At 40.0% G+C, this 27,278-nt stretch overlaps 1 protein-coding gene across 5 annotated transcripts; it reads right to left on the bottom strand.

The window, feature by feature from the left end:
• ZHX1 (zinc fingers and homeoboxes 1) lies at positions 1–27,278 on the bottom strand. Of its 5 annotated transcripts, none has more exons than XM_018077133.2 (4): positions 27,174–27,278; positions 26,968–27,073; positions 8,266–10,613; positions 1–863 (listed from the first exon to the last, which is right to left on the bottom strand). In XM_018077133.2, the coding sequence occupies exons 3-4, from the start codon at positions 10,384–10,386 to the stop codon at positions 807–809; spliced, it is 2,178 nt and encodes a 725-aa protein (XP_017932622.1). In that variant the 5' UTR covers positions 10,387–10,613; positions 26,968–27,073; positions 27,174–27,278; the 3' UTR covers positions 1–806. The 5 variants fall into 5 exon arrangements, with proteins under 5 accessions (XP_017932622.1, XP_017932617.1, XP_008932811.1 ...); XM_018077128.2 differs by having other exon boundaries at positions 1–364; positions 27,174–27,276; XM_008934563.3 differs by having other exon boundaries at positions 1–3,739; positions 7,225–10,613; positions 27,174–27,268.

Here is a 27,278-nt window from a genome sequence, read left to right as displayed (position 1 = left end):
CTCGGTAAGGAGATATTTATTCCATTATTTCTGTTTTCAAATTTTTGGTACAAAGTTTATTTTCAGGAGTTCTCACATGATCCTTTCTTCTACTAGTGTCTTTTAGGATTTTTCTATCTCTGATTTATTTTCTTTATCTGTTGAAGCAAAAGCAATAATTGCTACAGAAAGCAATAATGGCAATATTACAAATATTTTACAGCAGCATCCATTCGTTTCTTTGCCTCAAAAAAATAACAAAAATAAATCCAAAGACAAGATCCATTCGGCCTCAAAGGCTTAGGTTTTTGACATCCAGAAGTATGCTGCTTTCCCATATATGAGTTGTACAAGTCCAGCACAACCTTCCAAGTTTGTGCAGAGCCTGATAAATAAGACACAGAAATATCAGTTACATTATACTGTTTCTAAGAACTTTTACTCTGTAAAATGTTTGGTCACTCAAAGCTATAAGCTTAATCACATATCAAAGAACACAGGCAATAAAGCCCATCTTACTAGAACATATAATATTAGGCCAAACAAAATATAAGAGGACAAAATCTAGTGGTCACTGAAGCCTCTTCAAAAAAGGTCTAAAACAGAATGTTTCCATCATGTATCAGAATAAAAACGTACTGTATTAAAATTTGAATTATTTTTTTTTACAAGCTGTCTTTTAATCAGTCTTCTATTTACAGTGCAGAACTGCCAATTGCAGTAGTTTAACTTTGGCACAACACTAAGTTCCAATCCTTTTGAGTATTCAAGTCCTGTGTGTGTCCAAAAATTTTCTTGGTTTCACGAAAGATTAGGCCCATTCACAGTTAACCAGTTATCTTGAAATTTTTCAAGAATTGCTTCCCCTTCACCACATTGGGCAGCTACAAAGGAAAGACATTGTAAGCTATTGCATCACTCAAAAGAAACTCTTCATTCTAAACAGTGACAGTATTGTTGCTTCCTTTAACATCACATACACCAGACAGATCACACAGACAGCTACATACTGGACACCTTTCTAAAAACCTTGCTGGTCGTTAGTGAATCATCTTCCTCATACTTCAAATACATAACAATGCATTAACTTAATTTCATTTCACATGTCAAACAGGACATTTAAATATATTGCAATATATTATAGAAAATTGCAAAGCGCCATCATTTCTGTAAACGAGACTGACACCTGTTAACTCTCCTGTGCACATGAAGAGCAGTACCTAGTGCCACATTTTCTATACAATATAAAGCCTTCCCAGGTAGGGCAACTCATTTTAGTGCATTTCTGTACAGACTGTAAGCACACATGCAGATAGCCAACTATGCAGGGTTGGAAATACTTTTGTAAGCTGAAACTTGGAGGGTGGGGGCACCATTCCAAAATCATAGCAGAGCTGTTGTGGTTCATTGTTTTGTAGCATAGATGAAGACTTGAATCTTCTGTTGTTCTAGCAGACTCTTTAGGGAGAGTTTCCTGATAGGTATCTAGTATTGAATAAGCATAAGGAAATACTTTCATCAACTGGGACACAAATATTATGTGTCCTAACACATTCTACGTTATGCACAGTCCAATGTTCACATGGTAACCTCATCTCTAAAATACTTGAGAAAACCCAAAGCATTTTTATGCCACAGTATTATAACCAAGGATCAGTTACATTACCCATCACTGTAGTGCCTACCTGCTCTAGAATAAAAAGAAAAAAAGAAAAAGGAAAAAAAAAAAAGGCCTCACTTCCCAACAAGCATCAGGTTGGAAGCAGAGGTAAGTACCATTGCTAACCACAACACAAAGCTCAGTGCTGCAATCCAGAAAGAAGATCATCTCGCCTCATGACAGGTGTCTGTAGTGTCAGTGGCTGCCTGCAAGCCACGTGTAAGTCAGGGGAGCCAGGGAGCAGGCTTGGCATCGACCGATGCCAGGCACCAGGATGAGCAGGTTTGCATTCCTTGGCTGTACTTGCCCCAATGCAAACATCAACATGCACTCAGAATCCCACCTTAATTCAAGAAAAGTGCTATGGGATCCTCAGTTATCACTCTATGTTTTACAATGTTGTATGAGTCAGTTTTGCAATGACTGTCCACTGAAAAAGTGCAGATGTTCTTCATCACAGAAAGAGAAAACTCCCCCAAGAGTTCCAACCATTAAACTTACAAATACTGGCTATAACCCACCTGTGCTTCAAAATCTCCCTTTTTAGAAGTGGCAAAACAATGCAGAAATTTGATTTATTGTGTGTAAGTAGCTATTGAGGGGATTTTTCACTTTCTGTGGCAAGTTCCATTTCAAAATATTTTCCTATGGAATACATCACCAAACCTCAAGTAACTTCACCTGTAAGTTTGTGTCATGCTGCTGGGTAAATCTACTTATCCTAGGATATCACAAGCTTAGTGGAGAATACAGGTGTAACCCAGCACTGTTCAGTGTACGGAACTGAGCCCTCTACTAGCTCTTTCCATCTCTAACTTACACATTAATTCCAGGCATTATAAACAACTCCCAACAGTTTCACTGCTCTCTGGTCATTGATACTATCTTTCCATTACTACTGAATGCAAGTAAAAATATTTTCAAAGAAAAAAATAAATTAAATCAAAGAAAGTAGCTGTAGTTCATTGCACTCTATTTTTGTGCCTTCAGGTTAGGGCAGGGATATTTAACACTACAGAAGCTTAAAGATTATCTTCTCTCCTTGGGAGATATGAATATAGACCGATATGGGACTCAGGTGGAGGACGCAAATTGGTACTATCATATTTACAGAAGCAAATACTGATATCCAGCCTGAATACACAGTACTCCATTAAGTGCAAAAGGGAAAATGCTCCCCACCTTAAACTACAGCCTCGTTACTCAGCAGCCAGAGACTGACTAGTTGTCAGAGTTACTGCTGTGCTCTCATTTCAGAGGAAAACGGAGGAGGAGAGTGTCTGCATCTTTGGGCTTTCTGGCCTGCAGGGACTGCGTAAGGCCATGAATCACTTTGTATGGGATCCAGAAATGCTTTCTCGGCTCTGTGGAGGAGAAGGGAGTGCATTTTCCTGCCTCCAGACTTTGTTGGTGAACAAAAAAAAAATCAGCTTTTGTCCAAAGTCAGCATCAGGAAATCATTTCAAATCATGCATCAGGAAATTATTTCACGTAATGTGTGGACATTGCATGAGTTTTCTTCCCAATAATCAAAGTTATACTCAGACACCATATTACATATAATGTAATGAAAAAACCACTTTCAAATTCATACTGGAAAAGGTTAAAAAAGGGAATGGCCTCATTTACTATAGTGTATTAGAGATAATACACTACATTCTAATCATTAGGTACTAGATACCTTTTCCTCTCCTTTACTTTCAAGCAAAGCAGATAATTCTGTGTGCTAAAATTTAGTGATTGAAATAATTTACTCTTTCTGTCAGAACACTTCTTACAAGCCAGCACTGTTAGATCATTCAAACCTTCAGGGAGGAATAGGTCTGACTTTAATTTTACAACACTAATTCTGGGGTCATTGAGGGGCTGACACTGGGAAGACAGCACTGTTTACGATGGAACCGTGCTCTTTCACTGCACTCAGAAGCAAGCACAAAACATGCCAGGAAGGAGGACAATACTGGGATGTCTCACCCAGTTGTGACACTGCTTTCTTTCTTTTAGCTCTTTTCCCTCTCCATTCTGGCTCAGGATTATCTGTATTCTCTCTTTAGATGAATTCCAGAGACAGCACAAGTAGCATCATCAGAGCAGGTACTCCTGGCAGAAACAGCACATGAAAAGGAAAGCACTAGTTTAGCTCTAAAGGAACTGATGCTCACAACTGAATTCTGAAAGAGTGGTCCCAACAAATACTGAGAAACCAGCCACCCAGAGGTAAGATCTAAGCAAGATCAGAGTTTCTTCATCTCATTGTCAATGACAATCACTGAAACCTGGCTCATAATGAGCTCAAACCTAAGAGGTGAAGCTCCACAGAAATACAGAAAACATACCACAGTTCATCTAGACACAGTCCTTTACCAGCCAAGGAAATCAACAAAAAGCCACATGGGCAGTCGTCCCTGGACAGATGTATTTTCTTGCCCCCTCCCTTCCCACTGTCAATATAGTTCAGTCCAAGTGGCTTCCAAAACACCTTATAGGTGTGCATAAGCTACAAGAGGAAGCTGGGCTTGCAGGGGTGCACTGCTTATGAGCACAGCAGTGCTCAGATTCATAATAAATTAAGTTACTTGCTGATGTGCTAAGTTCAGGAAGTTTCCTGCATGTAACTAATAGAATGAGAAGGTGCCATATCCTTTCCACCCACCAGGCAATTTCTGTTTATCTCAGGTGACTGTATAGTGTGACCTGGGCCCCCAGGTAAGGAGCACAGCAGCCTGAGGTTGGCTGAGATCAATCTCGGCTAAACCACTGCTACCAGTAGCCTTGAGTTCCTACCACAAATCAAGATACAACTGACCAGCATGCTGACAGCTCTTTCCAATGCTTCTCCTGTCAGGCCTGATCTGGGAGGCATCCAGAAGGATTTTCCCTCTCTCCCAGTATGCAGTGCAAATACACACATGCTGTAAACACGAAATAAACTGGTAATTAATGGACTCTGCTTGTTCAAAGAAATAACAGTCAGACTGTCAGCAGTAATGAATGCATACGACTTCTGTCTTCAGGCTGAACCCACCCAGATTCTCCTCATCCTTAGCACAACTAAAAGGCTTAAAAATGTGCAGGCAGTACAAAGGAAACATGGGGACTCTGCATCTCTCATTAGCTGATCCACAGCACATGGTTTAATTTAAATTTTATATTCTGCAAAGAGACAGTTTTGTCACCGGGCTGTAAATACTACTATAACCAGTGGAATACACGGAACTCTAATATTTACAACAACTGAAAATTTGGCCCAGTGTACATCAGCCACCGCCTCTGACCACTTTACTGAAAGAAGACCTCCAATCCAACTATATTTAGTCTGATAAACAATGTATTTCCTCTTCCTGTGTTTTTGAGACCAGATGTGCTAAGGCCTACCATTGTAGCTGACAATTATTTCACAGAACATTGCCAAAATAGAAAATATCCCAGTTTAATCATGTAATTACTTGGATCTCTATTTTGTCCCATTTTTAAAGAAGGTAAGATTCCCAGCTAACCTAAATGCAGTCCCTGCTAACAAAAGTGGAGATATTTATTTGGACGTATTGCTTGGTTGTTGTTTGGGGGTTTGGTGGAGTTTTTTTGAAAGAAAATTAATTCTGGGTCAACCTTAAGGATTAAGGCAACTGCAGATTTTGCTTGCTAGAGGCATATTCCCAAGGATTTGTTTTAATGTTTTTGGAAACTTAAAAATAGCATCTATTTTAATTCCAGCTTTTTCCTTTCCTACTCAGCAAGCACAGATTCTTGACCCTGTATTCCCAGCAGAACTTGAAGCCAGTGTGAGTCTTATATCTGCTGGCATTTACAACAGCCTCATCCATACCATTACCCCCCAAACAAGAATCCCTCCCAACCACATGCAGCAGTCAATGCTGAAAAGGCCAGATCCTGATCTCTCTTGCGCCACCTCCCATCCAGAGTCATAAACGCTCCACGAAATATGATGACAACATGGGTTTGCTCCTCCCCCACCCCAATGGAGGGGATTCTTGGCTAGTCCTCTTTAGCACCACTGACTGCTTTGTACCTCACCAACTTGAGTCTTGGAAGCCAGGGAATAGTTTTCATTATCACACTCATGACACACACCATAAACTATTGCCTTTTTCTCTCCAGTAATCTGAAGCAGTCAGAAGAGCTCACCCCAGCAAATGACCTTCATACAGAACATCCTCCTGCAGCTCAGAGAGCTTGTTCAATCTGTAAGAAGGGCAGCTACAAGTGTTCAGAGAGGAAGGTGAGCCTGGGAGGTTAACAATATTTTTTGTCAGACGTCATTCCCTTTCTTGCTTTGACTTGGGCTTCACTCACAATCAAGTATGAAAACCAGATGTAACACGGACTCCTCTGCTTCAGAAAATCATGACTAAAAGGGTTTTCTTGGTCTTTTCACAGTATGGGAGAAAGAATAATTCTAGAATAGGTTCTTGGAGATGGGGAAACGTTAGGACACATTTTCTCTACACTAATCTGTTCTCAGTCACCAGATGCAGAAGCCTACAGAGAAGATGCTGACAGATGTGCAAAAGGAGACTGCTAGTATCCTTTCCATTAGTGCCAAGGTAAAAAGCAGACAATGCCGGTGGCAGCAGCACCAATTCATCATCATCTTTTGACATCTAAATATAAAGTAACTTATCCCTAAAACTGCAGGCTCGCAGTAGCAAGAACACAAACTACTCTTCCTCAGAGTACCCGTTCTCTAGGATGCCAAACATCTGCCTAAACTAACTTGTGTGAATTTGGCCCACTGCTTTTAAGTTGATAATTCAAACATACTATGATGCAACTGTCTTGAGACCAAATGGTTTTTTTTTCTATTTTAAATACACTTATTCAAGATGTAGATGTTTTTGTATCAGATTAAACTACTACTAGTAGTTAAACTAGTTCAGGTAGCTCAAACCACCTCTAAAAATAAGTGCGTTCACCCGGCAGTGCTAAGAGCAATGAGCACAGTGGAGAGTTCAACAATCAGGATAAAGTACAGTTAAACCCGCACACAAATCACTCAACTCGGCTATCGCTGAAGAACAATTCAACACTAGTGTGTTTATAATTCCTAAGCATCTAATAGCCATATAACTTCATTTTGTTTGAGAATTAAACACCATGTCATTGCCACAACTTACTTGAAAACCTTTCTTACTAACACCAAAAGATGCCTTTCATCTCTGTATCTGTGTACTCTTACAAACCCTTAAGCAACTGTGAATGACTTCTAGGCAGTTTCCAGCTCATGTTTACCTTAAAACTCAGTGTAAGATTTCAAGAAATTATTCTTTTTAGCTAGAAATATACATACTTCTCTTACCATTTCCAATGAAGGAAAGAATGCACAAGCTAAAAATGAGTGTTACTATCAACTGCATCAAGTCTGTCAGGCATTTAAATTAAATTGATGTAGGATACACTGATTAACTGTAACAAAAAGCATCTTCTAGCATCAATCAGACTCACTCAGTTAGCTCATAATTATGAATAAGGAACATTTCAGTCCAAGTTCTGTAAACCCCAAACACTCTGAAGATAAGCAAAAGGTGCTGATGTCACCTTATTTTCTTAAAGCAATCAATCCTCACCCCTAGGTTCATTGATTCCTTTTGTCACACTTTTCCCCTTCTCTTTTTGTTTCGAACTCTTTCCTTAAGAAATAAACCCAGGCCTTGAAACCTTTAAGATGAAGTGATGTTTCCAAAAAGACATCTAAGGTTTTTGTGTTTTCCTCCTTCATGAGCAGGCAAAATGTTCTCCTACATCAACAAAAAAAGGTGTCTGTGTTTTTTTGGAATCAAACAACATAAGGCAATTAAATACTGAGAAGCAGTCACATGTATGATGAACATGAACCTTCCCATCAGTGATGTGGAAAAGGAGCTGAACTTGATCTGATTTATAACCCCCTGTCCTAGGCTGGGCCTGAGGATGTTCATCTCTTGTAGCAACGAAGCAAGCAGTTGTTGCCTCCACAGGTAGCATCTTGCCCATGTTCTTGTAGGTGGAAGAAAGATGCTAAGCAGCTGCTTGCTAAACTGAAGGCCATGAAAAATCATTTGGCTCTTCACTGTAACATCAAACCTAATTCATAGGTTTTTGGCCCCCAAATCCCAAATTGTACATCAGTCTGTTTTTGAAAGTTTACGTTTAACATGTCTGGGGGGTTCCCAAGTATCACTATCGTCCGTTTCTTCCTCGTCTTCCTGATCGTCCAGCATTTCGTCTTCCTCCTCGTTCTCATCAAACAGCTCTATTCCAAGATCTAATCTTCTTTGCCTCTCTGCAAACCACTCTCTGACCTGCTCATATCCCATGTGAGATTTGGCTACCAGTTCATCGAGGTCTTGCTCATTAAGGAATTTGTGCTTCATATAGTAGTCCTTCAGGATTGCTGTTCCAGTTTTAAATTTTATGACAGACACACCTCTGTCCCAGCAATTTAACCTCTTGCTTCCCCGAGGCCTCCCCCGAGGCCTCCCTCTCCCCCTCCCTTTTGGTCTTCCTCTCCCTCTCCTCCTGGAAAAACCTTGGCCGTTCAGACTGTTTGCACTGGCGCTCTGGTAATAGTAATACCATTTCAAACCACCATTTTTCCAGGCATAGCGAGTATCTCCAAACCAACTCACAATTTCCGATCTTGGAAGCCCAGTTTCTTCTGCCAGCTTGTTGTATTCTTGTGGAGATGGCCACTGAGTACGGACAAAGGAACTTTTGAGCATGTGCAACTGCTCTGGTGATTTTTTGCCTACTTTGCTCGAAGTGGAACACCCTGATTTTGTTCCTGCTGCTCCATCTCCCACAGATGTTTCTCCAGCCTCTTCTTTTGAGCTGCCAGCATTGCTTTCATTCAAGTCAGCTCCCTCTTCCTTCAAGACACTTGATTTCCTCTTTTCTGTAAACCAGGCATCAATCTCTCTCCTAGTCAGTTTGGTTTGGGCTCTTAATCTATTCATCTCTTCATCAGTGAGGACAGGGTTATTCAGAAAACTTGCCTGGAGGACTTGCAGTTGTTCAGCAGTCTTCTCTTTGAATTTCTGTGGGGTGAAATCAGGAAAAGCACTCCACGATGACTTGCTCTGTGGAGTGACTCCTGTTGGGGACTCATTCATTTCATCGCTTGAATCAATAACAATGGTGGCACATGAATCACTGTTGAGGTGAATCCCATGATTATTCTTTGAGTTTCTCTGATTGTAGCGTGTATCACTGAACCACTTTTTGATCTCTCCTTTAGTCAAGCCTGTTATTTTCATAAGTCTAACAATCTCTGAGTCTTGAGGAAACTGATTTTTAAGGTAGCTGACTTTCAATTCTGCCAGTTGCTCCTTAGTTTTTTTTGCTCGGATGCCAAAGGAGTCAGGATTCATCACTGTGGATTCATTTTTGATGGGTTGAGGGGCTGGAACAGCAGCTGCTTGTTTGGTTTCTGCAATAGGCTGAGCACTGTGAATCTGACTCTTCTGTAGCTGTGTTTGGTTTGGGACTCCCGCTACAGTCAAAGCTATTGGGGCTGTTACTGGTAACGTATTTGCACCTGCAACTTGAGTGAGAACAAGTCCTGGCTGACCAACTATTTGGCATGTCTGTAAAATGGAAGGTAAACCATTGCTAGCGGCAGAAATGTGTGCTGGAATAACGGTAATTGTCTGTGGCACAGTATGTACTGTGCCATTAAATTGTTTCCTCCTTGCTTCCTCCACTTCCTCTGGCGTCCAGCTCACACCGTGCTTCAGACGCTGGGCAGAAAACCATATTTTAATCTGTTCCTCTGTGTACTTGGCTTGAGTGGAAAGAACAGTGATTTCCGACATGGTTGGATATGGGAATTTGTTGTAGGTGTTAAGCAAAAGAGGATTGTTATCCAAAGCAGTATTATAGGCTGGAATGCTATTTACAGGTATTAGGACTTTCGGAATCAGGTTTGAGTTCTGTGGAGCTGTAACAGCTGTGATAACCTGTGCCACCCCAGGCTGAAGCACTGGTGCCGGGGTCACCACTGCACCGGCCACATCTGCTGCACTGCAAACAACTGAATGGCTTGTTTTTGACTCAGAAACTGCCGGTGGGGGGTTTTCTACTACTTCTTCAGAGTTTGGCTCATTTTCAGTTCCCTTTTCTTCACCAGGAATGTCATCAACTACATTGTGGAAAACAGCGATACGTTTAGTCTCGGTTTTGTTTTTCATCATTTTCATGATAGGAGTTTTGCTAATTGAGATCCCTGATGACGGGACCTCAGAAGAGTCGGCCTGTCCAGCATTTTCTTCTCTAACAAAACTTCCATCAAAAGTGAGATCATTTACTGTTTGTTCAAAGATTGTCTGATTATTACGTTTTACCATGGTCAATTTAAAATTCTCCTCTCCAGGGTGGTGCTTCACATTATGTTCTGAGAGGGCATCATATCTTTTGGTAAGGAAATTACATTCTAAACAAACATAGGATGAATTTAACACTACGTTGGGATGTTCTGAATCCACATGAAAAGTAAACATATTGAGATCTGGAGTCTGAAAAGTACAGTATTTACACTCATAACCACCTTCTACTTTATTTGTATTTTTCTGATTGTCTGAATCCACATACTCATGAACATCCTCATCACTTGTTACACTCTCTGCTGTAGGGTTTTCTGCTGGCGTGAGCACAGGTTGTCCTTCCTCCAGGTCCGATACCATTTCCAGATCCGGGTCCTGCTCATTGGCTAAGACCATGCACGGTGTTGTTGATTTTCGTTTACTTGCCATGACTGTTACTGTGAAAATGATACCAACTGGTCAGATACAGACTCAGCTTCAAGCTCTTCTTGATTGATAATAATAGTAATAATGGCTTTCGGTACTTTAAGTCAGTTCTTATAAAGTCTCAACATTTATCCCGTTAGCAGCTTTTCCTTTGTAGTGCAATCAGATTTAAAATAGATAGTTGAGGATGAGATGTTGAGACATGCTGTTTTAAAGTCCACATCCACCACCTGTAGCAAAGAAGAGACAGTGAAATTAGTTCAATTTAAAGAGTAACTTCTATTCTGCTACATATTATGGCTTAACATTATTCAGTCCTTTGAGGTTCCATTGTTATCCCCTGAAACCAGCAGACCCATTCCAAGAAGAGATAATCGAAGCTAAGAAAGGCAAAATCCAATCAGCTTATTACAGGCTGAAATTTGTTTCAGTTCATGTAAACACAGTGAAAGAACATAAACAACACAATGGTATAAAACAGGTAACTTCCTGACTGTTTCCCTTTCTTCAGAAGCCTTTTTCTTGGCACAATGCTGGGATCACTCTTGCCTTTGGATGCTTTGCCTAACCTATTACAACCTCTCTCCACAGCTCTGTGAGCTGAAGTTCTTCCTATCATTAAACTTGAGCCCACTATGACATCTCCACTACCAACTCTGTCATGTCCTTCATGTCAGAGGCTCTGAGGGGTCCCAGAGAAGGCAGGTTTAGAGTGTTTTATTACTGCATTATACGTGCAAGCATGACCATGTGCAGGGCCTTTCTCCCACATCTGAAAACAGGCAAAACTATCTTTTTAAGGCACTCTGACAGACAATTATCCTTTCTTCCTAGCCTCCCAAATATCATTCTCCAACTGAAGACCAACCCCAATCCAATAAAAGTTGATTGCTAGCACATGGCAATTAGCTAAAATCTGTTTCCATGCCTCTATGCATTAACGGAGAGATGACTGACTGTGTGAACGTACCAGAGAGAAAGAGCATTAAAGACTGATATACCAAGCAGAAGCCAAACAAAATTATGTATCCTCTGCTTGGAATTCTTTGTGCATTTCTAAGAAAAACTGAAGTACCACCAAATAAAGCTGAGGCTTACAGAAATTCAAAGAATATATTCTTAAATTAGCATAGACTGGAGTGAATTTTATCCCACAGAGACCACAACTAGTCTGCTGGAAATTATGCACAAACTCCTGCAGAGGGTTATAAACTCTGTAATAGTTTTCTTCTTGAATTAAAATCTGATACTGATTTCTCATACCAAAAATCCCATAGGCACAAGAACTTTGAGACAGTGGAACATCTTCTACTTCCATAAGTGGGGGTATCCTCAAGTCCAAGAGGAATGCATCCCCAAGTAGCTGTTTCAGAAAGTTTAGAAAGGGAACAGCATGTAACAGATTAAAAAATGAGGGCCATCTTTGCAAGACAAAGTCTTAAAGGAAAAAGAACAGTGTAAAAGGAAGAAAGGCAGTTACAAGAAATGGGAAGGGGAAAAGAAATATTATTTTTCACTGTATGATGATTCTTTTTTGATTATGGGAGGGAAGGAAGATCAATAATTCTTAGCTTCACATTTTTTCTTCAGGCAAAAGACAAAAGTTTTCATCTATACACGCCACCAGAGCTGCTCATAAGCTCTGTTTTTGAAACTGGATGTCTCACCTCACTTCTTCAGAAATATCTTCCCCAAATGTTTCTGTCACCCTCTGCACTACTTCTGTGACTACATCCAAAGTGCACAGCCTCACGATACACTTTTTTATGCCAAAGATATGGTTAAACGGCATTAAGGACACTGACAACGCTCAATAAATCTTGGGTAATCATCATTCCAGTAGAAAGATACCCTTCTTCCACAAGTTAATAGTGGCAGACTGTAAAACTGAGCACAGAAGTGCAAAAGCTATTTAATATATATACAAAATACATATTGCAGTCGATCTCATTTCTCTCAGCAGTGAGAGAACCATGAAGCAAAGCTAAATGGATCCATTTGTCTCAGTGTCTTGAGGGATGAGAGGTAGAGCATTATTAACCCCCCGTGCTGCTTCTCTGTGGGGCTGGAAGGCTCTTGACAAAAGAAAGACAACTGCCAAGACCATGTTGAGCAATGCTCTGGGGGAAAAGCTGGGTGGTATTACCTAATCGTTCTGTGATCTTGAGTAAAATTTCAGAAATGCCAGAAATGCCCATTTTCAAAAGTGACTGCACAGCTAGTTTTGCTGACTGAAGTTGCATTTTAAGAGGGGACTGTGGTACTCTGCAGTGCCTCCTCCCAGGACAGCATGTAGGATCTACACACAGGGCAGCCTGAGTGAGCTCAGGGGCTTGCCAAGGGCCCTGCTCTGGGATGGCCCGGACTGCAAGTGAAAGCAACATTTGACCTGATGTGTAGCGTTGAGCCATGCTCAAGATAAGGCTGGAGATAAAGAATAAAATGGGAAACCTGTCCAAAAAAATCAATAAATGTTTTTCTCCAGTCCCCTCCTGTACCCAATGGCATTCACAGTGTCTGTAAGCGTACAGGTCCACGTGCAATTACATCACCTGCAGCCTTTCAGCTAAATCTCTGTATCACATTTCTGTTGTGGCTCAGTTTTGCTCACAGTTCATAGGCAAATTATCCTATCCCTCTACTGTTTACCAACAGAGCAACACGTTTCTTTGATGCAAGCAGGTCTCAGAAAAAGAAAGTTGCATCTGTGCTCTTCTGATTACGCTATGTAAGATGAGGGGTTTTTTTAAAAGGATGTTGTGATGTCAAAACTCTGTTTAATTCATGGCTATGAAGTGGTACAACAGCATTCACAAAAATCTCAACAAAGTAAGATGCTTGCAACCCTTCCCAGCCTTCCTTCCTCTACAGACTTTACAGAAACCTCTATTCCCTTCTCCCTGGTGCTTATGTGATTATTCCACCTGTAGCACCTTGCCTGACGTTCTATCAGGTAAGCAGGGGATTATGAAAACTCACACTTGAGTAGTTTATCAAACCAATTATGCATCACCCTTGGAACCTGTAGTTCCTCTAAAACACCCCTCCTGTACTGCTTACAGGAATGTCACTTGGGACCTTGCCATGTATCTTGATTTCAGTAAGGTTTGCAACATTCCATTCCAGTAGGCCAATGACTCCAAAAAAAAAAATTAAATCAGATTGGCTTGACATAATGGGGTTTTGACAAATCCACCTTTGTAAGAACCTTGTTACAATTCTTTAGGTTCTTACAGACTGTTTTTTAATAAATTCTTCCTGTGTTGGCCCGGGAATGAAGACCCCGTTAACCAATCGGTGATGCACTATGTGCTCTCCTCCTCTACTCAAGTGTCTCCCTTGTTTAAGAGTAGGAACTATGATACTATGCTTGCCTGTCTTGAGTCTGTTAAGACCTCCACCTCTTTTCCATGAATTCCTGAAGATCATCACTAATAGTTCAGAGATTGTGTTCTCTTGTCCCTTACATATATTAGGGTCCAAGATGTGATTTAATATTGTTAAAGATTTTCTATTTTGATCTGGACTGTATTTTTATCCCTCGTTGTTAATATTGACATTATATTGTGCAATTTGGTTTGCAATGAAATATTAAGCAAGGTGTTTGCTTTATGTCAAAAGCAGAATTTTTTTAATAAAAGAATGTGAAGAAAAACTTAAATTATTTACACTCTTAATTTCTCAAGATGCTTGTCACTGCAATCTCCTTCTCTAATTTCACCTCAGATTTTCACAGAGTTGATATTCCTAGCAAATCGGCCCACAAAACAGACATTTTTCTAGGAATATAAAAACAGTAAGTGCAGGTATAGTTTTCTGAAGGTCCAGGATGTGATATTTTATCTTTCAGCAGGAAATTGGCCAGGACACGGTTCTTCAGAAACAGTTAGCAATCCCGATTAATAAATAATTATATGAAGACAGATTAATTCCAGAGTGGAATTCAGCATTTAAAGTTGTCTCTATAGCAGTTTTAGATGGAGACTTACATAAATATTTTCTAAATGGGGGCAGAAACCTTCTACCCATCTGATTATAGTTTGAGAACAAAAAGACTGAGTTAACAGTGGAAGACATACGTAAGGCACCTGTTTCCAGCACAATTTTTTTACTCACTTCTTCCTTCCTTCCCCCAAACAGCAGTAGCTGATGCAGCAAGAAAATAAATGAGTTTACAGAAAACGCTGCGTGTTCAGGGTGTATGGTTTACGAAAAGGCATTGCTTCCTGCCTGCTGTACAACACTTCCATCCAGCATGCAGGAAGAGCATGCCAACAAAAAATCCAAGCCCATGTAACGTGATTTTAAGAACATACACAGAGTGGCTCAGGAGAAGATGAAGAAATAGAAACTGCTTCTAACTTTTAAATCCAACTAGATTACAAATTGCCTATGACCTCTCTCAACACAGAAAATGTTGCCTTCTCCTTATAACCCACGACAATGTGCAGTTGTTGATCCTTTGTTTAGCCTCCTTCTACTACCATTTATTCAGAGTACATGTTTTTATGTCAGAAACTATTCTGCAAAGAGCTCAAATAGGCTAATATGCTCTGATTTGTACTGCCTCTCAGCGAGAAGGGTGAAGAACTTTGTTATACAGTGCCATTTTCTTCAGTTGTTCATTATCTGCCAAGTTCAGAGGGTTACTGCTCATGACTACAAAACAAAGACACATCTCTATATAAATCCTGCAATATTCACATTTGATTCCCATTTTAAAATAAGGTCTGGTACTAATTCAACACGAGCAAAACTTGTCACACTGATTTCAGCAGGACTTCACATGTGCTACAAAGATAAGGGCATACTTGGGGGCCTTGCCGCAGTACAATTGGTAATGAGGGAGGTGAGTACCAAAAGCAACTGTGCTGCCCAAGCAGAGCTTCAGGGTGTGCCAAAGCCAGCCCCGTGATGGACACAGAGCTCAGCAGAGGCTGAAGGGAGCCTGCCACAGGACACGTGACTAGGCTTTCTCAGCTACTTCCTCTCAACACTGGTTTAATGGGTAACAAGCAGGTTCCATCAAAGTAAATTTCAGAATTTCATGCCAGAAGTGACCACCAAATGACCTAGATTATCTTTCTCTTCCAAAATACACTCCAGCTACCTCTACAGTGAGCACAGTAACTTCCGCCACTGCTTTTGATACAGAAAGCCATTACCAGATTTTATATCTCATCATGTATATCATGATCAAATGTCCCACTTAACAGTCATGGGTGCACTGATGAAGACTTTAACATATATGGTGCATGTCTCTGCTCCTCAGTCTTGTAAGCATGTATCTTCTGTGAGATACAGTCACCTTAGCAGCTAAACCTCACATAGGCAGATTTTTTATTTTCTTGGCTCTACAGTGCCCAATTCAAATTGTGAGCACTCGGTACTTTTAACATCAGACACCTCTACATGGTTACTCTTGAAAGCGAGTATCAGACTTGTGTAAATACTTATCATACCCAATAAAATGGCAGCAGAGTCAGGGATATTTTTTATGTATTTACAGCTCTGTTTTGATTGCTTTTACATAGCAAAAAGAAAGGACAAAGAAATAAATTACTGACATGAAGAGAAGTTTTAATTTTAAACATTTAATTCAAGCCCCCAAAATGTTTCATACTGGCTTTAAAAAAACCAGACCGGTAAGAAATTATTCATTTTAAAAATTGTTTATAAAAAAAAGTTTCTCCTTAAAACATCAAAACAAAAGATTTTATTCTCATGGGATTTCCTTCTTTAAAACGAAACAATCTGGCACACATATGATTTCACAAAATGTTCTTTCGACATGATTCTGCCTTTTTTTTTTTCCCAGAAGAAAAATTTCTAGAGGCATTCATTTTCCCAGGCCCTTGTCTAGTACTGCAAGTACAAGACCTTCCTTTAACTTCCTGGAGTTCGTATCCCCAGACACCTTTCAGCTTCTTCAGAGCCTGAAGCTGCAGTCCCACAGATGGTGTCCTCGCTACCGAGCCCGACTCATTCCCTCATCATCCCTGGTGCTGCACAGGAACCCCCGCGCTTCTGAAGGTGACACAGCTCAGCACAGATTGTCTCGCTCTCCTCTCCCCCTCCTCCACTGATTCCCACTATCCGTACGCGCCCCTGTCACATTGGAAATCACACTTCACATCGGCTGCTCTCTGCTTTCATTAATATTTGGCTGTCACCGTTCAAAATGTATTTCTCAACAGTAATTAAGAGTATTAGAAGCGCTCTACCCTTAAAAAGTAGGACTAGGTCTCAGGGCTGACCAGCTCCCAGCACCTTTATACCTTCTGCTCGGCCAGCAGCCTTTGCAGAAGCCCAAGGAGCAGCTGCAGGTTAAGGATTACACTGATGCATGGCAATACAAGAACCCAGACAGACACGGAAGGAGAATCCATTTAACATAGGTGGTTTAAAGCAGTCTGCAGTTGTGCATGACAGGCATAAAAGCATGATCAAGAGCAGGTAATAAACCATCCTGCAAATTCTACCTTGGATACAAAAAGGTAGTGATATATTATGTCTCATAATTCTGCCTTTTTTTTTTGTAAACAGTGGAATGCATTTCTCAGACCTCAAAGCTAGATCCTTGCCAAATTTCAAGTTCCTATGTCAAATCCCTGAGGCACAGAGCTGCTCAGAAAAAGAAAGATAATACGGCATTTACATGGAGATTGCTTCTCTTCCTCTCCTTGCTTCCCTCCTCTCTCTGTTAATTTTGCTCTTGAACCAGCTGAATGTTCCCCTGAAACTCAATGAACAGAAAACAAAAGCAGCCTCAAGACAGAAACAATGTGTGAGAAATTCCCATTTCAACCATCACAAGAAACTGAAAAAAAGGACTTACAGTGGCCTCACCAGGTGACACTAATACACATTGGTGCTCCACATATACACACAGACTTGCATATATGAGGATACAGGCCCACAATTTAGGTAACTTCTAAAAGATCCCAAAATATTTGAAATAAATGTATAAACTCAGTCTTTGCATGAACCAGTGTTTTATGAATGAGGAAAAGCAAGGACTTAGGAATGTCACTTTAAAAGCAAAAAATATCACAGTTCTATTCACCCCATGTCAAGGTGAAGGCTATAAGGCATATTACCAAGGCTTCAACTGCTCTTTAGAGCCTCCTCTACTACTGGGTCCACTACGGGGTTTTGCTCACATGTGCAGAAGAACCTTCCCTGTGTGCCTTGGACTCACCTGCTTCCCACTCCATGCCCGTCTTAAAGCCTCTCCAGCCTCACAGGTCTGCTACCACTCTGTGAGAAGGTTGAGTGTAGAGTGCGTAAAAAGTCCTTTATGTTCATTGGCACATGATTTGCATCTCCACTCATGAAGCAAAAAATGTGATTTCGGAGCTGGTATTTTAGGAGGTTTTTTTAACGTGGTTCCAGAATATTTCCAGTACCATATAACAGCTTTAAAGCTGTAAGCTGAATCACACAAGTTAAGGACAGACAAAACAAAGAACTGATCTAGTCCCTACTGACAGACTCCTTTATACTGGAAAAATGCAGAAGAATTTCGTGTTCATGCTTGCAAGAAGAGATGATCTTACAGCATTTCTCCAGGATGTTATCCTCTGACGTTGAAACAACCAACGCCGGTCACAGAACAGCACATTCACAACTCAAATACAGCATATAAGTTCCCCTCCCTATTTAGGGTACTTGGTCACTGTCACTAAGTGCAAGTATTCCTAGTGCAGCACTAAATTGGGCTAGCACCAGGGTGACTGTCAAGCTAACTCAGGCTTGCCTCTCCCTGCAACACCAACATACTCTTGGTCAGCAGCAGACAACTTTAGGGGCATGGTGATGGTGGAGAAACAGCACCGGCAAGGAATTGTAACTAGTCTTCTAGAGAGGTTGTAGAGATCTGTTGGGAACTTTTAAGGAATTTCCATCCTTGAAAGTATTCAAAACTTGGTAAGACCCTGAACAACTCCATCTACCCTCATGGATAACTCTGCTTTGAGCAGGAGCTGAACTAGATGATCTTCAAAAGTCCCTTCTACTCTAATGTTTCTCTTCAGGGTTTTGAGATGTTTCAGCCTCTAACAAAGAGGAAGGAGGATAGGCCAAGCTGCCTGCATAAACACTCTCTGCAGTCTCAACTATCTAGTAAAATGCCATTGTGTACCAAGTTAACCTTTGTGAAAAGCAAAGCATTTTTATTTGCAACAGTGACCTGACTCCACTCCCCTGCTGAGTACTGTACTGTACTTCTTGGATGCTCCCGCTGATTTCTATGGGAGATAATGTCTTACTCCGTGTGTGACAAGACCTACTCGCTCACCCTCTACCCAACCCCTCCATCATGCATTCACAGAGGGGATAAACATTGTTTACTGCCCATCAGCCCAGTGACAAAAAAGGTAAAAGACAGGGGATTACAGAGCCTTTCAAACACACCCTGCTCACTGTGGAAGCCAGAGAGATGACCATGTACTCAAGTTACCATGAAGTAAGGAAGGGTCTTAAAGAGTCAGCAGAACAGAACAAGTATCTCAGCTCATGGCACAGGGAGCAGGAGTTTTGAAGTTACCGTGTTTCACATCTTCCACCCCACAGGCTCTCTTGGACCAGGAGCCCACAGTCCCACTTGCTCCTGGCTCACCTAAAGGAAGGCCTTCACTGCAGCAGCAGACTAACCCAGCGCAAATCAACAAGCCTTTCACCAGGCTGGTTCCCTGTTCCACTGTTTTCCAGGCTGACGCTCCAAACCTTGCTTGTAAACCTCACCTCTGTGACTTCCTCTGCACCAGACCCGTGACCCTTCTCGTCACTGCTCAGAGCCTGCTCGAGAGGACGATTCCCATTCTGGGAGCCACCGGATGAGGAAAGTCAGAGGCTGCACCTTTTGCCCTGTTCTGCTGGAGCTGCCTGTCATGTGAGTCTCTCTTGTAGGAGAAACACAAACCTCCGATGTTCAGTCCTGGCAGGGAAGTAACAGCGTGGATTTCCAAAAACAGACTACCCACTTTCACTTTTTGTCTCTCAAGTACAAAGTATAATGGTGGAAAATTAGCAGAACAGGATTCAAGTGGAATATACGGAGTTAACTAAAACACTGCACTTAAAATTAATAGCTGTGGAGCTGCTTTTTTCTTTTTTTGCATTAGATTTAAACACCATCAGAAAATGGATTAGTTCTGTTTTAAAAAATGTAGGTAGCTTAAAGGTGCATAAATATCTCACTGATTTAAGTGACAATGAGCAATAAAATTTTATTAAGAAATACTGTATGGGTTGATAAAAACACATTTAAGAGGCAATAGAAAAGCTTAAAAAACATTACACAGCACAAAACAGCATCAGGGTTGGGGGAAGGAAGGAAAAGAATCAGTATGATGTTTAAGCCACAAAATTATTTCAAGTAGGAAAAATCAAAAGTTTTACTCAGAAACACTTTGTTCATTTATATTCATGTTGCAGGAACACATTCTCTCATATGAGAAACACCTATTTAATTTACCAACATTAAACCAGACATTAAGAGCACCAATGACTGCCTGAAGGTCTAACTGTAAACAGCTAAGTTTTTATTAAGAGAATAAAAGCACTTAAAAAAAAAATCAGTATTACCACAGTTTTAGTTCATATCACCACTTTTAGTTAACTAAGTTGGAAATTCTTAGTGAAAACACTGAATTAATGACAGTTAATCACTAACTTTTATACAGACATTCACTTGGTAGACAGTGAAGGTAGAAATTACTTTCTGAATGACAGAAGTGTCCTCTCTCGAAGTTTAAAAAGCAGGACAGGTTTTTTTCTGGGTAAGACCTCCAATTCAAGCTTGTGGGCTAAAATCTTAACAGACATGGATACATCATACAAAAATAATAAATTTAATCTAGTAAGTATAAAAAAGTATCATATTTTGTTTCACAAAACAGTAGGTTTAGAAAAAAAAGTCACGTTTGAACAAATGTATCCTTAGATAGGCTATATTTACAATAGTTTAATAATACAGACATGTTATGCTGTTTGGGTGAATTTTAAATCAAATTTTAATTTCCAATCAAATGTAGTTTGACATAAATTGGGAATAACAGGAACTAATCACTAACTGAAAAACAGGATATGTATAAATCACTGTTTTCTAAGAAAATGACAAAAGCCAAAATGAATACTTCGAGTGTATGTTGAGATAAAGCACTGATCAGGTAAACACTCCCCGATATAATGCATCCCTTTACAAAACAAAACTCTGCACAAAACTACCACAATATCAGACAATGAGAATCCCTCACCATTTATTTAAGTTATCAAAAGCACAAATCCAAATCAAGGCAAGCAGAAATCATTTATATCGAGGTTCTCTAGGTGCAGATTTGAGCTGTGATCAAATCACGTATTTTAATTATTCCATTTCCTATATACCAGGATTGTTTTTGAATAAATGCATTAGTTAAATGTTATCTGGGGGAGATAGGGGAATACAAATACTGGTAAGGAGAGGTAAGATGAACACGTTTAGTATGATTATTAAATCAAACAAATCAGAAGAGCCCAGGATACGACTGGGGTGTGGTACCCAAAGAGAATGTTTATAAGAGTGTCCAAGTTAAGCAGAGAGAATAGACAGGCCTGGAAACCCTATGGGAGTAAGATGCATCTGTTGTTGTAGGCAGCCCCAGCAAAATGTTACTGGTTCACTAGCCTGGGGCAAGCTTTTTCTTTTTTTCCTTCTTTTCCTTTTTTGACAGCCAAGTACAATATTAGCTTGCTTTTTTCTTTTTTTTTTTTGTCATCGTCGAGCTGAGGCCGGGTGAGAATATTTAGTGTCTAGACTAATAAATGTTTGTAAGGATTTTGCAAGACTGGTTTATGGGAACAGAATCCACTTTTTGTTTTTCTGCTGGAAAAACCAGCATTAAAAGCAAATGAGCACCATCATGCATTTGTTTTAAATTGCATATTAGAGCACTGCTATTTTGTGTGCAATCAATACATAATTTGGAAGAAAAATGCTTTTAAAATTCAAAGCTATCCCTGAGCAGCTAAGGTTCTCTTGGAAACTGAAGGAGGAGTCTGAAATTATTGTTCTTTTGTTTGCATCCCCCAGTGGGAAAGGCAGCACACAACTAGAAACCACTGTGCTTTGAGGCAGCACGAATCACTAAGAATAAAGATCAACCCCCCCTTCATTTAAACATTAGATATTAAAATTGAATCTAGGATGAAGGCAAACTAAACACTTCCCTTTTCAAGCAGTTTTTGGGTTAAATAAAATAGTAAAGGGACTACATAAATCTTGTAACTGTCTCTACAAAAATTAAAAAAAGGTATTTTGCATAACATGGCCTGCTAGACCCCAATTACAAACATCAACTTAATCACTGGAAATTACTAGGATATGCATGGGCCAAAACCTACATTTTCTTTTTAATATTTGTTTTGGAGGGCGGGGTATCTCAAGATGAAATGGCTGACTGAGCTTTTTATTTCACTGCTTTGGGTGGAAATGACTGAATCTTTCCGCACAAAGTAGTGCTGAAGAAGCTGCTCTGGTGCAAAGCAATCTCCAGTCCCAACCCTCCAGCCAGCTCTCACCCTCAGCCTCTCTCTCTCTCTCATGTCAGCTCTCTGCAGCAACAGGGCTTAAACGCAGCCTGGTGAGGAAGAGGGCTCCTGCTCAGTAATTCACAGATACTAATTACTATCTGTAATTCAGCATTACATCTGGAAACAGGATATTCACTCATATAAAGGAGCATATAGCTGCAAATTCTGCCCTCAGAACTAGTTTGTGCCTACATGCATCTGACTTAAACTGCTGTAGAAGTATTTCCCACTCTGTCAGTAAGCGTGTGTGACATCAGAGTATGGTGCTCACACTGTCATCATCCATGAAAGTATTAATATACTAGAAAGCTTTCAAAGCAATGCATTCTGACCTAAAATTTCAGTGTACTCAGTAATGTAAAAATTCTCCCTCTCTGGACATTATACACAATGACTGATATATCTTGCTAAGGATGTGCTCATGTGATTATTTCTTTACTAAGTGTGGAAAGAGTAAACTTACTTTACTTCAATATTACTCTTTTCTCCCACCTCTTCCCTCCTTTCCCCAAAAGAAACAAATAGCTGATATTAACAAAGCCTTATACTTCCCCTAAAGGAACCCAAGAAGTAGAGAACTAAAAAAAAAAAAAAAAAAAAAAAAAAAGCTACTTATCAAGAATCAGAGTTAAAATGAATGGTTTTGGATTGTAAGATAAAGCACCCAAAGTTGTAATTACCTCACCAAAAATACTCTTCTTCCATGCTAAATTATTTCTTTTAATTAGTTCTCTACTCACCAACAAACTCCAACAAATTTAAGTAAAATGCATTAAGAAGTCAAATTTGAAAAACACTCACAAGGTACAAGGAGTAAAGTTGTGTGTGTTTGCATCATATTTTAACAGATACCTACAATGCCAGCAGGGATCTTGTAAAGGCATCAATTCCTCACACTGATCCATGCACAAAAAAACATGAACTCGTGACACTCCAGGTATGGTAAACCTTTTGTCAGACAGATCCCCACCGAGAAGTTTGGAGAACAGAGAGCCATTAAGTATTCAACACTGCAAACAAGGCTGAACATTGTGCAGTGCTGAACGCTCCAAAAATTCCAATGAAGCTACAAATGTGTTTCACCTTGTGGAGAATCCTCCTGAGAAACGGGAACCCCTGAGCCTTCATGCTTGCTCCATCTAACTCACTTGGCAACTGCTGCCAAGCGCCCAACTCCTCCTGATCCAGCTCGGATTTGCAGAGCCCTCAGCTCCCCTGATTTTGCTGAAGGCATCTGACCCATGTATAAGAAGTCAGAATTTTTCTACTTTGAAGGTATTCTAAATATTAACGAGAAATCTGGACTTTCTGAAGAAGCACACAGCTGAAAATAAGGTATTACGACCAGTCTTCTACAGCCCAAGTAGTAATAACTGTTCTTTCCTGACTCCTTCCCATTGTGTCCCTTTTACTCTTTTTCGGATACAGAACATTCCTAGATCTCAACTGACCTGATTAACAAGAACCTTTCACCCATGCACAGAGCCTGCAGGAGAGTTTTAAAATCAACAGCATTTTGGCATACAAAGCATGTCTTTCCATTATCATACAGGGAGGAAAGTAACCACATTAGTATCATGTTTTGTTTACATTAGTGTGTCTCATTTTTTAGGAAAGGCAAGCTTAGAAACCTCTACCAAGACTGCCCTGGACTATACAAACATGCATTTCCATCTACGAAGTTCTTAGCAACTTTCTAAGCTAAGACAATGTTAAGATAATCACATCCTAAGTTATAACCAGTGACTCAAGCCTTAAAATCTATATAAAATAATTACCCAATTCACAGAATTAATTCAGCTAACAGCTATTTTCCATCCAATACAGTTGGTTCAAAGATGCTTTGAAGATTCAGAGTGCTGAACACGTGGAACTTTCACCATCTCCATCAGAAAGTTCAAAAGCTCTTATCTCCCCTCCTGCCTGGTGGAGTGAGTTTGGCACTCACAGAACGACGCTGGCTTTGCCAAGCAGCGAGGGCTGGTGTTACACACGCCTCATTGCACAGCTCTGTCTGCCCACTCTTCAAACAAAACTGCCAGCCTTTGGGTCTTGCTTGAGCAACAACTTCAAACTGTGGGTCCCTGGAAGCATGTAAAATTCCTTCAGCTCCTAGTGAGACCAATAAGCAAGGAAGGTGAGGACTGCATTGCAAAACACCACTGGGAGAAAGCCAAGCTGCACAGAATGAACCTAAAATACCAAAATCACTTTCTTAAATGGCTCCAAACATGATGTGAAACCTGTTCTTTCAAAGTAGAATATATTGAGCTCCTTTAGACTTGTCAGGCACAAGCAGAGGTCATGCTGCTAAAGGATGTTTGCAATATTAAGTTCTTGCTACTTCATCACTTAGGGAGTGCAAAAAGTAGCATATTCAAAGTTCCTTACAATTTTTCCCCAAGATTGTTTAACCACGTAACATCTATTCTTCTTTTAGCTGTCAGTAATTTTCCTAGCTTCTGTGCTTTAGCATGATAATGTGTCTTTTTATAATTTTAATGGTTTAATAAACATACACTACATCCAAATTTTTGCCCCTTTTAGATCATACTCCTTTTCAGAGAATTCTACTGAACTGTAACATTTACTATGATCTCAAAGCACTTGAGGATAAAAGAGTGATACACATCTTCTAACAAGTGACAACAGCAGATTTTTGCTCAATTTGAGCAGATCCCTGAAGCTAGTTAGAAAGAATCCACTGGTAGTAGAGAAACTGTTCTAAGAAATATGTACCACTTCACTGAACTTTGAAGTATATGAAAAAGACTTGAGTGCACCTTCTGAACTTCATTCCAGTTCCTTGACAGAAAGACCACAGAACTGGAAATGCACCATCAGTTAAAGTGGTGCAAGGCATAGAACTATGAAATGCCATAGAACTATTTTATGCAGCAAAATGGTTTGACTACTTGGAAAGATCATGAACTAGCTATGAAAATTAAAAAAAAAAAAAGAGAGAAAGAAGATTAATTGGAATAAGGACAATAAATTTGAACTAATAAGACTAATGATGTTGACAATATGAGAAACTTAATAACAACAAAATTGTATTCTTATAGCTATATATTCACCAAAGGTCATGCTACTGACAGGTACTAGGGAGCTATACGAGTAGAACACTAAGATCAGTATTGCTGTCTATTTAGGAAATAGCAAGAAAACAAAAGGAAAATGGTACTATACTGAAAATTGCATCACTTGTTTACAAGTCCCTGACAGCTCAGAGGCAAACCATCTTGGACATTTATGGATCAATGACCCCACATCTGAAGCACAAGGAGAGAGAATATTGACTGTTAATACACAGAATAGAACAGCACGTCCATGCACTCAGCTAAAAATGGGTATAGCATTCCCTCACACCATGACCCCAAAACTGTTATCACACAGGACTTAATTTAATAGATACTGTTCATTCTGTAAATGTACAGATCATTCTGTAAATTTTACAGCAGGCTCAGGATCTATAAAAATCAGAAAACATAAAAACACTGAATTTGGTACCGTAAAACCTTGATTAGACCTCAGCTTGACAAGTAAAGAGAAACTGATCATCAAAATAAAGATGAGCCAGAATTTATCTACAAGTGATCGTGCCTTGGTTATATTTATTATGTGCAAACAGAATAAAATCCAGTTCATATGTACCTGGCTCTTTTAAAGTTCCAGCTTCATAAAGCTGCAAAAAATCCTGTACTCAGATTTGAGGAAAGAATCTGACTTCAAAGACATATGACTTTTTATCAAGTAAGACTCTTTGAAAGTCACATACAAACAAATGGGTCACTAGTTATAAGCAGATGAGAGTTAACCAAAAACTTAAACCTTTCCCTCAGACTACATATAAACAAACGGAGGGAAAACTAGGGGGACACCTCAGGGATAGCAATAAGCTTAACTAAAACGCTATAGACTACTCAGTGAAGCAGGAGACACAAGAAAGTCTTTTTGGTACACTAGAAACAAAAGGGACCCAAATGTTATTACAAAGTCCATTATTTGATAGAAATTCTTCAGTACTGAGAATCTACAAAAGGCACGGTCTCTAACAATAAGTATTCTGACAAACTTTGTGATAAATATTGTCTATACCAATAATAAACTACAGTTATAAATGACAGCAATTAAGGCTAGACACCAGGACACTGCTAAAGCACTCACAGGTCATCAAGGGTATTGCAGGAGAAGAAATAATCCAGAAGAGATTATTATAAGAAACACACAGGAAGTAGAAAAGTAAGCCTCACAAAAGAAAGATCTACCTCGAAGTGCTATGTTTTACAAAGTCAAGTTTGGGGACAATCACAGTACACACACGCATTATCCAGATGTGATAGCAGACGGCTTTTCAGTCTAGCAAAGATACAAAAACCACTAGCCTGAATTTAAAAGCAAGTAATTTCAGTTATACAAAATGGCACCTACTTCTAATCGGCTCAGAGGAATTCATTTAACAACACAAGATAGACTGCTTTCCTGGCAATGTTTAAAGACAGCAACAAAAGGGTTTTCTAAATGATGCATTATCTCTCAAAGAGGTCATAATTCAGGGCAGTCCTCTAGTCTGTATCACGTAGGTCGTTTCAAACAGGGTTTCTGTAAGTACCCACAAGCTCTTTTTTGGCCTGAAAGCCTTCTGAAAAAAACCAAACTGACCACTGGTGAAAACCATCAGCACAGCTTTTTAAATTCCTTTCTCACGTTTGAGCGAATACTTGTTTTCATGTAACAAGTTTTGTAACAAAATTCACTTTTTATTGATATGCTTCTATGCAGTTTGACATGCACAATATGCTCTCTGTACATCTCTATTTTAAAAAGGAGCATCTATTCCAGCTCGCAAACCCAGCCACCTCAGCCTTCACTATTTTACCTGATACTCTGTGCACAGTAAACTTCTCCACCCTTCCATTATTTAACCTGCCCAAGCAGCTCAGAAATTGTGGGTCCCTTCCAACTCAAGAATATTCTGTGATTCTGTGCTTATAAAGCACAAGTACCTACCAGATGACGTTCACTACTCCAGATACTCTGAGCCCTTTCAGAGATCCAGAACTGCCTCCATTACATGGTTTATTGAAGTCGGTGTTGATCTCCAGTGCTGCACATCCTGGTATAGGGGAGAGCCGAGCGTGAGAACGCACCCCTAAAAACCCAGACACCCCCGGAGGAGCAAACCAGACATCTTCCCCAACTTTGCCTGCACATACACTGTGCTGCTTCCCCACGCTCGCCCCCGCACCGCAACGCCACGGGATGCGAGACAACTCTGGAGCCAGAACTTCATGGCTTGTTGGCTGCCGTCAGTCTGTCTG

This window comes from Manacus vitellinus, unplaced genomic scaffold (genome assembly GCF_001715985.3).
Source record: "Manacus vitellinus isolate BGI_N305 unplaced genomic scaffold, ASM171598v3 scaffold_1_pilon, whole genome shotgun sequence".
NCBI classification, from domain to species: Eukaryota; Metazoa; Chordata; class Aves; order Passeriformes; family Pipridae; genus Manacus; species Manacus vitellinus.
This window is presented reverse-complemented; position numbering and strand designations above follow the sequence as displayed.